General features: G+C 34.8%; 1 protein-coding gene across 1 annotated transcript in view; it reads right to left on the reverse strand.

The window, feature by feature from the left end:
- The window catches only part of LOC110107985 (zinc finger protein 385D-like), a 43,076-nt gene extending 34,792 nt beyond the window's left edge, over window positions 1–8,284 (reverse strand). The window contains exons 1-2 of the mRNA XM_020838464.2: window positions 8,078–8,284; window positions 7,365–7,816 (exon numbers count right to left, since the gene is read on the reverse strand). Of these exons, the coding sequence (XP_020694123.1) occupies window positions 7,365–7,793 (429 nt within the window). The 5' untranslated portion in view covers window positions 7,794–7,816; window positions 8,078–8,284. The remainder of the gene's footprint in view (window positions 1–7,364; window positions 7,817–8,077) is intronic.
- Window positions 8,285–15,180: the final 6,896 nt, after the last annotated feature.

Raw genomic sequence — 15,180 nt, forward strand, 5'->3', positions numbered from 1 at the left:
CTCAAACAAAGCCTTGGTCAACATTATGGCTGGCCAAGAGAGTGGTTATTAGGTGTTTACCTTGTGAAGTGACTGGCTAACTCTTTCCCTAAAATTTCCAATTTGAATATATTATATAATTTGAATTTAAGAATGCATTTGTTGATGAATGGAATTATTTGTTAATGCATTCTTAAAAAAATTAAGTTGAGAACTCATAGGACAAGACTTGATGGCTTGATCTAAATATATATTTTGGTGATCACATCTTCATATACTTGACTTGAATGAGTCTAAGTACTTATCTTTTGTTTTAATTTATGTTTATTATTTTCTGTAAAAATTGTATGTGATGTTGATTTAATATTTAGTATTACAATTATGAGTTTTCAAGGAATTTTACCATAAATATCTTTCTTATAATAGTTGGTCAATGAAGTTTGAGTTTTCGACTTAGTTGAGCTCTTTTCAATATTTTGTGAACCAAATATAATCCAAACTTTTTATAAACTTCTAAAACTGATCTACAAATTTAATACATTAATTCTCTCGTAGTTTTATCACTTTCTTTTAATATTTATGTAATCCTAAGTCTTAAAACTATTTTTCCATTTTTTCAATCTTTTTCCAACCACTTTAAAATTCCCAAAATTAAAATATTAAAAAACTCTAAATATTATATAAATTTGTAGGAACCTAACTGGATATATTTATTTTCATTGTTAAGTAGAATTTTAAAAATCTATCTTTTAAAATTTGGAACCACTTTCTCACAATTGGTCAGCTCTAAATAGAATTGACCTAGGTTAAGTCCAATGTCAAATTAAGCATCCTAAATTCATTCAATGAACCTCATCAACTCTAGATCAATGCTAAAAATAAATTGACCTTGGACTCAAACTAGGTTAATTCTATTCAGAATTGACCAATTGTAAAAAAGTGACTCTAGATTTTGAAATATTTGATATATTTTCAAACTTTCATTTGAGAATGAAAATAGACATTTTCAATTAAGTTCCTACAATATTTTATAATTTTTTAAAGTTTTTGTATAATTTTATTTAAAGTGATTGAACAGAGGTTAAAAACTGAAAGAAAAAAAGTTCTAAATTTTGGGATTTAAAATTTTGGGACAACACTAACATTAAAAATAAAGTAGAAAATATAGGGAATTTATCTACTAAATGTATTAATAAATTATATAGGTTTATAAAATGTTTGAATTAGATTTGATACATCAAATGTTGAAAAGAACTCAACTAGGTCAAGAACTTAGACTTTATTGGCCGATCACAATAAAAAATAAATTCATAATAAAAAATGCTATAAAATTTAATAATCACAACACTAAATATTGAAATAACATCCCACATAATTTTTATAGAAAAAATAAATATAAATTAACATAAAAGATAAACAATTAGACTCACCCAAGTCAGGTGCTTAAGGACATGATCACCAAACCATACATTTGGATAAAGCCACCAAACATTCTCTAATGAGTTCTCTGCTTAACATTTTAAAAACATCAACAGCAATCACCTTCATTAATCAACAAATAAAATTTTAAATACAAAACACAAAATTTTGGAGGAAATAGTTGGTTGGTAACTATATATGATAACCACCAAATAATCACTCCCTCCTCTCTTGGTCAACCCTCATATTGACTAAGTCAACAAAACATACAATAACTTATTGGCTAATCCTCACACTCATCCACACTCATATGAGATCACATAAGTGCATTTACTCCATACTAATGCACTTCAAATCAATAACAACACAAGTACAATCACAAATATAATGAAATATTTCTATAAGTACAATCACAATTTTTTATAATTTCCTTCTTTTTCGAGAATATCCTATTAAGACAGATCAAATATCTCTACAATGACTTTAACTTCTAATAATTTTCCATTGAAATTGAGACAGGTTTTGTGATTAAATTTTATGTATTAAATAATTTAGATTCGACTTATGTAAAAAAAAAGATAGAGATGAACTAAAAAGACTTAATTAGAAATAATTAAAAATGACTTTTTTATTAGATGTAAATGAGAATTTGACTCTCAATAGGGAGCAATGGAGAAATAATGCATGTAGTCAAGAATTTCCTATTAAGACAGATCAAAAATCTCTACAACAACTTTTAACTTCTAACAATTTCCCATTGAAATTTAGATAGGTTTTGTGATTAAATTTTATGAATTAGATAATTTAGATTCGAATTATGTTAAAAAAGATAGAGATGGAACTAAAAAGACTTTTAAAATGATTTTTTTATTAGATGTAAATGAAAATTTGACTCTCAATAGGCGACAATGGAAAAAGAATGCATGTAGTCAACCCCTTGTAGTGGAATAACGGCTTGTTATTGTTGTTGTTGTACTTTCTCTAAACTTATATTCACCTTTGATCACAACCATATTAGATGTTCCACCCATCTCCTTAGAACTCCCTCAAAAACTCCACAGACCGAAGAATTGTCTTAATAATAGTTCAATAAGTATAATTTGCCAAATTAAAAACCCAAATTCAGCCCACAAGCAAGCTATCATGTTAACCTAAGGTAACAAAAAGGGGCTTCTAGGAACTTTTATATTCCCAGTATTAACTAAAAGTTGGTATTGATAAAGAACGTAAACTCTTCTTAACTTTGCAAAAAGTATAATCAATTTCCATCCATAAAATTGAATGTAGACTTTTACGCAGTATGATGTTATTTTATTTACTAGTGCATACTTAGTAACTAAACCTTGTGTGATTTTAAGAGTGTGTTGGGGTAGGGACATTAGAATTTTGCAAGGTAAGAGAAATCTAAAGAGATGAATAGTTTGTTCAATTTATAATCATATGTAATAGGTCAACATTGACAGAAGTTTTCATAAACATAGTCAAACTTAATCAATTTCTTAACATAATCAATCAAAAGTAAGCGCAAAACCTAGCCTGAAGCAAACCCAAAAATTCTTATGGCATTTAAGTCCTTTAACATAGTCAACCAAAATTGACTGCAAAAACTAGCCTGAAGCAAACCCAAGCAGTTCTTATAATATATATATCCTATTAGCATTATCTTAAAAGACATACTAAGCCAAAAAAAATTAAAAATAATAAGACCTTCAACACCTATATATCAAAAAGGCTACGTGAACTTTGTATTCTAGGAAGACATTGTTAAAGATGTTAATATGTAAGAGAATGTTGCGCTACATCAACCTGAAAGTTGTGCATAAGGAGACTTTCATGAATACAGACTTTGGGTGTTCAACGATTTTAAAATAAAATGCAAAATCAAGGGACAAGAATCATGCCAAGAAGTCCTAAAAAACACCCAATAAGATAGCACAGCTATGTACCCCATGCTAAAGGGAAACAAGAACCAAGTGTCAAACCAGCCTTAGGACGGCAAATAATGGGAATGTTAATAACATTGATAGTGATAAAAACTTGATGACAAATAATAAGCAAACCCAAGCCAAGTTGAGGGTCAAGTCAATGCAACCCTCTCTAATCTAGGCTACATTCTCTATAGCCATACAGCATCCCTAAACAACAGTCTTGATTTAGCAATAGTAAGGCGAGCACCGTATCAAGCTTAGCCAGAAGGGTGTTTGAACTTAAAATACATAAGATGAGTAAAGCTTTTTATGATGACAATTTGAGATTAGATTCAAAAGAGCATTAAAGTTGGATAAACAAGTATTAAGAAAAGTTAAATCAAGTATAATCGAATGTTCTTTTGCTACAAAAACAACTTAAGCCAAATTTAGGTACCAGAACTTCAAGTTCTGAAGTAACAAATCTTATGGGTCGCAAATCTTGAGTTTGAAAGGAACTCAGGGCCACATTAAATGTATAAAGTGTAAGAATCACCTAATATTCACCACCACCTATTGCGTCTTTCTCATCATGCTTGCTCTCCTCTCTATAATTGATTTGATGCAAAAATATCCTCCTCTATTGTCTTAGGCTCAACCTCTTCTTCATCAAATAACCTACTCTAGAACTTTAAATTCTTGCATGTATATAGTATCTCCAACACGAAAGTGCTCAGCTCATCTCATCTCATGTTGACTTATCATTAGCAAAAACTAACCCAACTTTAACATTTTAAGCATTAGCAATCATTTTTAAGATCAAAACAACATGCACACCTCACAACCTAATGCCTAAGTTAAACACTCTCCAAGTCCTGTATTAATAATAGATATGTGATTAATTGTGACCTCACCTCGCTAGAGCACTTCACTCCATAGCAATATTGACAAATAGCATATATTCATTGTTGTCATTCCCAGTGTACATGCTTCTAAAAAATGGCACAAAATGATAAATCCATGAAGCACCATTAATTACATTGTTAGTTTCTCCTCAATTAATAATAATCGACATAGGATTAGTCTGAGTAACTAGTGCAAGTAAACACACCAACAAATGGGACATAAGTTTATATAGGAGTATTCCAATAGGAGATGTTAGAATATAGGCAGATACCAAAATAAGTTTCTGACTTGATCTAATTCTAATATGTGCTATGCACAAGGATAAAATCTTTCTTTATTCTGAAATTGGCATTATCCAGACTAAAACACACATCATGTAGATGGAATTCATTTTATTCATGAGAACAAAGAACTTTAATCAACTCATGGATGAGGATATGTTCGTGGAACTGTCTTTTAAATAGAGACCAATGTCAATAAAGAATAATAACAACAACAACAACATCAAGCCTTTATCCCACTACGTGGGATCAGCTACATGAATCCTTTTTCTCCATTGTGTCCTATTAAAAGTCAAATTCTCGTTTAAATCTAATAAAGAAAGGTCATTCCTAATATTTTCTAACCAAGTCTTTTTAGGTCTACCCCTACCTTTCTTAACATAAGTCAAATCTAATACCTCTACTCTCCTAACCGGGTCATCGCAAGGCCGCCGTTTTATGTGACCAAACCATCTAAGGCGACTTTCTCTAATCTTATCTTCTACTGGCGCTACTCCAACCTTTTCACGTATATGCTCATTTCATATCCTATCTCTAAGGGTAAAGCCACTCATCCACCTGAGCATCCTCATCTCTGCCACACTTAACTTAGTATTATGCTTCTCTTTTAAAGGCCAACATTCGGCACCATAAAGCATTGCAGGCCTCACAACCATCTTATAGAATTTTCCCTTAAGTTTGAGGGGTACATTTCTATCACATAACAAGCCCGATGCATTCCTCCACTTCAACCATCCAACTTGAATTCTGCTGATAATATCCCCATCTATTTCACTATCACTCTGAACAATAGATCCAAGATATCTAAAACGTGTACTCTTATTAATGACTTGATCGCCCAAAGTCACAATCCCCTCACTAGGTCTATTACTACTAAAATTACACTCCATATATTCCGTTTTAGATCTACTCAAGCGAAAACCATTAGACTCTAAGGTTGACCTCCATAATTCAAGTTTACCTTCAACTCCCTCTCTAGTCTTATCAACAAGAAGAATATCATCAGCAAAAAGCATACACCAAGGTACATCCTCTTGCAAATGTCTAGTGAGAACATACATGACTAAAGCAAAAAGATATGGGCTTCAGGCTGATCCTTGATGTAACCCAATCGAAATAGGGAAATACTTGGTTAATCCACCTTGTGTTTGAACACAAGTAATAGCTCCTGCATACATATCTTTAATGATTTGAATATAAGCATAATTTACTCCTTTCTTTTCAAGAACTCTACATAGCACTTCTCTTGAAACTTTATCATATGCTTTTTCTAAATCAATAAATATCATATATAGATCCTCCTTATTTTCTCTATATTTCTCCATCAAACCTCTTAATAAATTTATGGCTTCCATAGTCGACCTACCCGGCATGAATCCAAATTGATTTTGAGAAACATTAGTATCACGCCGCAACCTATGCTCCATAACTCGCTCCCATAGTTTTAAAGTATGACACATTAACTTAATACCTCTATAATTCGCACAATCTTGTGCATCACCTTATTCTTAAAAATATGAATTAACACACTCATTCTCCACTCATCTGGCATCTTCTTAGTCTTCAAAATAGTATTAAAAAGTTTAGTAAGCCATGAAATTCCTTCATCTCCTAAGCATTTCCACACCTCTATTGGAATGCAACTAAAAAAGTAATTAAGAAAGAATATGTTATACTCCTCTCTTGGCAAGCCACAACCTAGTGAATCTAACGATTTAGAGGGTTAATGAAGATAGGCAACCTTAGTTTTGTCTGCCATTAGAGAAGCTGATTGTGATCAGAGATTCATGATCAACAAATAACACTTCAGAATTCTTAAGGTCAATCCCAAGTTACTATTACATCACTTGCTGAGATATTAATTGCAACTACATCTCCAAACCAGAATATCTTATTGCTTATGGTATTTCACAATCATTATCAGAAATGAATGGGAAAATGGTGAAAGGTGTCAAATCAAATACCCTAATAGACAACTATTATCCCGTGCAATGCATCATATCACATATAAGCAATAAAGCATATGATCACATTGAAACAAGATTTAAAATTGCGCAATTAGGTAATGAGACGTTCTTTGATCATGAGACGAGGCATGAGCCTCAAGGTGTTTTGAGGCTTAGCTGGTTTGCTCCATTCGAATGGCAAAAAAATCGCTAATTGGTGGAGGGTGAACGGTGCGACGCCAATATTGGCTTTGCACTATTCACATACGCAATTTTTCTATCTCAACCGGATCTGCCGAAGAAACACGCGAAAGAGGAGAAAAACGGTTACATTCGCCAAAGCGCGCAAAATGGAGTTCGATTGGAGATGAATCACAACATTTTTTAGTTTCACTATATTTTGGAGTGAAAAATGGGATTTTCAGTTGGAGATGCCCTAAGGACGTCTCTAGCCGAACTCCAAACAACTATAAGGCATAGCTAGTTTGCTCCATTTGAACGGCAAAAAATTGCTAATCGGTGGAGGGTGAACATTGCGACGTCAATATTAGCGTTGCACTGTTCAGCTACAAGATTTTTCTGTCTCAACCGGATTTGCCGAAGAAACACGCGAAAGAGGAGAAAGACCGTTACCTTCGTAGAAACGTGCAAAATAGAGTTCGATTGGAGATGAATCACGATATTTTTGAGTTTCACTGTATTTTGGTGTGAAAAATGGGATTTTTGGTTGGAGATGCCCTAAGTCAAACATTTAGATGCCAAATACCATCAAGTCAAAGAATCTACGAACTAAGAAACACAGCCGAGTGATGGGAAAGTAAAAAAGAAAATAAAATGATGAACAAACGTTGAAAACCATGTTAATACCATATATTTAACTATTACTTACCGACAACATGAAACTAAGCAGGCCAACGAGCACAAACCTCATTTGATGGCGAACGCTTCTCCGATTCGTGCCGCACAGCAGGCTGGGCCATTACCGCCGTTGTTTTCTTCGGAAGCAGGTGAGACGAAGATCGATCACGAAACGCGAACTCCGCAGCATCCTGCGCAATCCCACGCCCTAGAGACGCAGCAACCCCTGCCTCTAAAGAGTACGGCTTAAGGGGGGTTTGCGTCTGGCGATCGCCATGCATCACCATTCCGCTGGTGCCGGCAAGCCCCGGCCACCTCTCCATCTGCAACCTCCTTAACTCAATAATGCGTTCCATCGCAATCTCCCTCCTCACTTCCTCCTCCAGAATCCTCCTTTCTACCATCTCCCTCGCTAGGATTTCCTCGCGAATCCGCTCCTTCATGATCTCTCGCTCTATTGCTATCCGGCTTGGGTTGGATAGCGGTAATTTGTTCATAGTGGCGCCTCCAATGAGCCCGGCTGAACGGGAAACAAAGATATCAGGCAACACTGACCTTGACAGAAATTAAAAGGGTTTCAGCCCACTTAGGGGCTGTTTGGTATCGAATTTACAGCGGGATTTAAGTCGGATTTACGCTACATCCAGCCAAACGGTTTTTTGATATCGCTTAAATCCGATGACTGTTAAATCCGAGTAAATCCGCCTAAATCCAACTCCCGTCGTTCGGCGGATTAGGATTTGGCTGAAGAAGAAGCGCGCAAAGAAAGAAAGATGGCTACCTTGGCTACGAGCAAGAGCAAGCTCCCCTAGTCGTGCTTACTTTCAAACCAACAGAGGACGGCAAGGAGGTGTGGTTTCAGATCTGATATGAAGGGAACGTCGCCGAAGGAGCGAAGCAACGAAGGAGCCCAAGAAGTGATTCGTGCAATCTCTACACTGCGAAGCAACGAAGCAGAACAGCAACGATGAAAAATAAAAGATGAATAGCATACCCTAGACGGCTCTAAGCTATTTTGAATTCTCTTAATTAATAGAAATTAAAATATTAATAATTAAGTAAATAATTAGTAGCATAATTAATACATTTAATAAAATATCTCATTTATTTTAATTAAATATTTAATAATCTAATAAATAATTTAAATAATATAATTACCTTAATTAATATAATTTAAAATATTAATTATTAAATATACAATTAATAGCATAAATAATAATAAAATAATTAATGAGTAGTAAAAATTTTAAGTGATTAATGAGATAATTAATAATATAATTTATAATTAAAAATTTAGATTTCGAATTTGTTAAAAAAGATAGGATGTAACTAAAGACTTTTAAAATGGTTTTATTTAATTAGATTAATGAAAATTTGACTCTCAATAGGCGACAATGAAATATGCATGTAGTCAACCCCTTGTATTTGGAAATAACGGCTTGTTATTGTTGTTGTTGTACTTTCTAAACTTATATTTCACCTTTGATCACAACCATATTAGAGTTCCACCATCTCCTTAGAACTCCTCAAAAACTCCACCAGACCGAAGAATTGTCTTAATAATAGTTCAATAAGTATAATTTGCCAATAAACCCAAATTCAGCCCCAAAGAAGCTATCATGTTAACCTAAGGTAACAAAAAGGGGCTTCTAGGAACTCTTTATTATCCCAGTATTAACTAAAAGTTGGTATTGATAAAGAACGTAAACTCTTCTTAACTTTGCAAAAAGTATAATCAATTTCCATCCATAAATTGATGTAGACTTTTACGCAGTATGATGTTATTTTATTTACTAGTGCATTATTAGTAAACTAAACTTGTGTGATTTTAAGAGTGTGTTGGGTGGGACATATAGAATTTTGCAAGGTAGAGAAATCTAAAGAGATGAATAGTGTTGTTCATTTATATATAATGTAATAGGTCACATTGACAGAAGTTTTCATAAACATAGTCAGAACTTAATCAATTTCTTAACATAATCAATCAAAAGTAAGCGCAAAAACCTAGCCTGAAGCAAACCCAAAAATTCTTATGGCATTTAAGTCCTTTAAACATAGTCAACCAAATGACTGCAAAAACTAGCCTGAAGGCAAACCCAAGCAGTTCTTATAATATATATATCCTTATGCATTATCTTAAAGACTAACTAAGCCAAAAAATTAAAAATAATAAGACCTTCAACACCTATATATCAAAAAGGCTACGTGAACTTTGTTATTCTAGGAAGACATTGTTAAAGATGTTAATATGTAAGAGAATGTGTGCGCTACATCAACCTGAAGTTGTGCATAGGAGACTTTCAATGAATTACAGACTTGTGTGTTCAACGATTTTAAAATAAAATGCAAATCAAGGGACAAGAATCATGCCAAGAAGTCCTAAAAAACACCCAATAAGATAGCACAGCTATGTACCCATGCTAAGGGAAAAACAAGAACCAAGTGTCAAACCAGCCTTAGGACGGCAAATAAGGGAATGTTATATAACATGATTGAGTGATAAAAACTAGATGACAAATAATAAGCAACCCAAGCCAAGTTGAGGGTCAAGTCAATGCAACCCTCTCTAATCTAGGTTACATTCTCTATAGCCAATAGCATCCCTAAACAACAGTCTTGATTTAGCAATAGTAAGGCGAGCACCGTATCAGCTTAGCCAGAAGGGGTGTTTGAATTAAAATACATAAGATGAGTAAAAGCTTTTTGATGAACAATTTGAGATTAGATTCAAAAGAGCATTAAGTTGGAAAAACAAGTATTAAGAAAGTTAAATCAAGTATATCGAATGTCTTTTGCTACAAAACAACTTAAGCCAATTTAGGTACCAGAACTTCAAGTTCTGAAGTAACAATCTTATGGGTCGCAAATCTGAGTTTGAAAGGAACTCAGGCCACATTAAATGTATAAAGTGTAGAATCACCTAATTTCACCACCACCTATTGCCGTCTTTCTCCATTCATGCTTGCTCTTCCTCTTCTATAATTGATTTGATGCAAAAATATTCTCCTCTATTGTCTTAGGCTCAACCTCTTCTTCATCAAATAACCTACTCTAGAACTTTAAATTCTTGCATGTAATTAGTATCTCCAACACGGAAAGTGCTCAGCTCATCTCATCTTCATGTTGATTATCATTAGCAAAAACACCAACTTTACATTTTAAGCATTGCAATCATTTTTAAGATCAAAACAACATTCACACCTCACACCTAATGCCTAAGTTAAACACTCTCCAAGTCCTGTATTAATAATAGATATGTGATTGAATTGTGACCTCACCTCGCTAGGCACTTCCTCCATATGCAATATTGACAATAGCATATATTTCATTGTGTCATTCCCAGTGTACATGCTTCTAAAAAATGGCACAAAAATGATAAATCATGAAGCACCATTAATTACATTGTTAGTTCTCCTCAATTAATAATAATCGACTAGGAATTAGTCTGAGTAACTAGTGCAAGTAAACACACCAACAAATGAGGACATAGTTTATATAGGAGTATTCCAATAGGAGATGTTAGAATATAGGCAGATACCAAAAATAAGTTTCTGACTTGATCTAATTCTAATATCTGCTATGCACAAGGATAAAATCTTTTCTTTATTCTGAAATTGGCATTATCCAGAGCTAAAACACACATCATGTAGATGGAATTCATTTTATTCATGAGAACAAAGAACTTTAATCAACTTCAGGATGAGGATATGTTCGTGGAACTGTCTTTTAAATAGAGACCAATGTCAATAAGAATAACAACAACAACAACAACATCAGCCTTTATCCACTACGTGGGATCAGCTACATGAATCCTTTTCTCCATTGTGTCCTATTAAAAGTCAAATTCTCGTTTAAATCTAATAAAGAAAGGTCATCTCTAATATTTTCTAACCAAGTCTTTTTAGGTCTTACCCCTAACCTTTTCTTAACATAAGTCAAATCTAATTACCTCTACTCTCACAACCGGGTCATCGCAAAGGCCGCCTTTTATGTGACCAACCATCTAAGGCGACTTTCTCTAATTTATCTTCTACTGGCGCTACTCCACCTTTTCACGTTATGCTCATTTCATATCCTATCTCTAAGGGTAAAGCCCATCATCACCTGAGCATCCTCATCTCTGCCACACTCTAACTTAGTATTATGCTTCTCTTTAAAGGCCAACATTCGGCCCATAAAGCATTGCAGGGCCTCACAACCATCTTATAGAATTTTCCCTTAAGTTTGAGGGGTACATTTCTATCACATAACAAGCCCGATGCATTCTCCACTTCAACCATCCAACTGAATTCTGCTGATAATATCCCCATTCATTCACATCACTCTGAACAATAGACCAAATATCTAAAACGTGTACTCTATAAGACTTGATCGCCCAAAGTCACAATCCCTCACTAGGTCTATTACTACTAAAATTACACTCCATATATTCCGTTTTAGATCTACTCAAGCGAAAACCTTTAGACTCTAAGGTTGACCTCCATAATTCAAAGTTTACCTTCAACTCCCTCTCTAGTCTTATCAACAAGAAGAATATCATCAGCAAAAAGCATACACCCAAGGGTACATCCTCTTAAATGTTCTAGTGAGAACATACATGACTAAAGCAAAAAAGATATGGGCTTCAGGCTGATCCTATGTAACCCAATCGAAATAGGAAATTCTTGGTCAATCACCTTGTGTTTGAACACAAAGTAATAGCTCCTGCATACATATCTTTAATGATTTGAATATAAGCATAATTTACTCCTTTCTTTTCAAAGAACTCACATGCATTCTCTTGAAACTTATCATATGCTTTTTCTAAATCCAATAAATATCATATATAGATTCCTTTCTTATTTTCTCTATTTTTCTCCATCAAACCTACCCGCATGAATCCAAATTGATTTTGAGAAACATTAGTATCACGCCGCAACTATGCTCCATAACTCGCTCCCATAGTTTTAAAGTATGACACATAACTATTAATACCTCTATTAATTCGCACAATCTTGTGCATCGCCTTATTCTTAAAAAATAGGAATTAACACACTCATTCTCCACTCATTCTGGCATCTTCTTAGTCTTTCAAAATAGTATTAAAAAGTTAGTAAGCATGAAATTCCTTCATCTCCTAAGGCATTTCCACACCTCTATTGGAATGCAACTAAAAAAGTAATTAAGAAAGAATGTTTATACTCCTCTCTTGGCAAGCCACAACCTAGTGAATCTAACGATTTAGAGGGTTAATGAAGATAGGCAACCTTAGTTTTGTCTGCCATTAGAGAAGCTGATTTGTGATCAGAGATTCATGGATCAACAAATAACACTTCGAATTCTTAAAGTCAATCCCAAGTTACTATTACATCAACTTGCTGAGATATTAATTGCAACTACATCTCCAAAACCAGAATATCTTATTGCTTTATGGTATTTCACAATCATTATCAGAAATGAATGGGAAAATGGTGAAATGTGTCAAATCAAATGCCCTAATAGACAACTATTATCCGTGCAATGCATCATATCACATATAAGCAATAAAGCATATGATCACATTTGAAACAAGATTTAAAATTGCGCAATTAGGTAATTGAGACGAGGGCATGAGCTCAGGTGTTTTGAGGCTTAGCTGGTTTGCTCCATTCGATTGGCAAAAAAATCGGCTAATTGGTGGAGAGTGTGAACGGCTGCGACCGCCAATATGGCTTTTTGCACTATTTCACATACGCAATTTTCTATCTCAACCGGATCTGCGAAGAAACACGCGAAAGGAGGAGAAAAACGGTTACATTCGCCAAGCGCGCAAAATGGAGTTTCGATTGGAGATGAATCACAACATTTTTTAGTTTCACTATATTTTGGAGTGAAAAATGGGATTTTCAGTTGGAGATGCCCTAAGGACGTCTCTAGCCGAACTCCAAACAACTATAAGGCGTAGCTTAGTTGCTCCATTCGAACGGCAAAAATTGCTAATCGGGGAGGGTGAACATTGCGACGTCAATATTAGCGTTTTGCACTGTTCAGCTACAAGATTTTTCTGTCTCAACGGATTTGCCGAAGAAACACGCGAAAGAGGGGAAAGACCGTTACCTTCGTAGAAACGTGCAAAATAGAGTTCGAATCGGAGATGAATCAAGATATTTTTTGAGTTTCACTGTATTTTGGTGTGAAAAATGGGATTTTTGGTTGGAGATGCCCTAAGTCAAACATTTAGATGCCAAATACCATCAATCAAAGAATCTACGAACAAGAAACACAGCGAGTATGGGAAAGTAAAAAAAGAAAAATAAAATGATGAACAAACGTTGAAACCATGTTAATACCATAATATTTAAAGTATTACTTACCGACAACATGAAACTAAGCAGGCCAACGAGCCAAACCTCATTGATGGCGAACGCTTCTCCGATTCGTTGCCGCACAGCAGGCTGGGCCATTACCGCCGTTGTTTTCTTCGGAAGCAGGTGAGACGAAGATCGATCACAACGCGAACTCCGCAGCATCCTGCGCAATCCCGCCCTAGAGACGCGCAACCCCTGCCTCTAAAGAGTACGGCTTAGGGGGGTTTGCGTCTGGCGATCGCCTGCATCACCATTCCGCTGGTGCCGGCAAGCCCCGGCCACCTCTCCATCTGCAACCTCCTTAACTCAATAATGCTTCCATCGCAATCTCCCTCCTCACTTCCTCCTCCAGAATCCTCCTTTCTACCATCTCCCTCGCTAGATTTCCTCGCGAATCCGCTCCTTCATGATCTCTCGCTCTATTGCTATCCGGCTTGGGTTGGGATAGCGGTAATTTGTCATAGTGACCGCCTCCAATGAGCCCGGACTGAACGGGAAACAAAGAGTATCAGGCACATTGACCTTGACAGAAATTAAAAGGGTTTCAGCCCACTTAGGGCTGTTTGGTATCGAATTTACAGCGGGATTTAAGTCGGGATTACGCTACATCCAGCCAAACGGTTTTTTGATATCGCTTAAATCCGATATCTGTTAAATCCGAGTAAATCCGCCTAAAATCCAACTCCCGTCGTTCGGCGGATTAGGATTTGGCTGAAGAAAGAAGCGCGCAAAGAAAGAAAGATGGCTACCTTGCTACGAGCAAGAGCAAGCTTCCCTAGTCGTGCTTACTTTCAAACCAATAGAGGACGGCAAGGAGGTGTGTGTTTCAGATCCGAAGGGACGTCGCCGAAGGAGCGAAGCAACGAAGGAGCCCAAGAAGTGATTCGTGCAATCTCTCACCCGCGAAGCAAACGAAGCAGAACAGCAACGATGAAAAATAAAAGATAATTAATGAGTAGTAAAATTTTTAATTGATTAATGAGATAATTAATAATATAATTATAATTAAAAAATAACTAAATAAATTAAATAATTAATAAAATTATTAGTAGAATTATTTAAATAATTAGTTATTATTGTATAATTATCATTAAATTAGTTATTATTTATTTAAGTGTTAATTTCCAATTATTTTATTATATTAATAATTATTTAATTATCAAACAATCATTTATATTACATTCAAAACAAATTAATGATTAGTTATTAAATTCATATTTAAATCTCTAACAGCCTTAAATCCTGAGATCTGTTGCCCAAACAGTTTTCTCATGATTAACATTTATTATGCCAAACAATTTTCAAAGATTTATAACCTCGGGATTTACTAAATCCCACTAAAATAAATCTAATCTCATACCAACAAAACCTTAGGAACTGTTTGGATGCAGGATTTAGGCCGAATTTTAGGTGGATTTGAGCTAAATCCAGCCAAACCGGCCTAAAAATACAAAAATCAAATCTCACGATAAATGGAAGCCGCAGTTGACGGAAAAATGCCCCTTTTTGTGGTAAATCCCGGATTTACCAAATCCTTCGGTTCACGGGATACGGGCGG

This window comes from Dendrobium catenatum, unplaced genomic scaffold (genome assembly GCF_001605985.2).
Source record: "Dendrobium catenatum unplaced genomic scaffold, ASM160598v2 fragScaff_scaffold_325, whole genome shotgun sequence".
Classification (NCBI taxonomy): Eukaryota; Viridiplantae; Streptophyta; class Magnoliopsida; order Asparagales; family Orchidaceae; genus Dendrobium; species Dendrobium catenatum.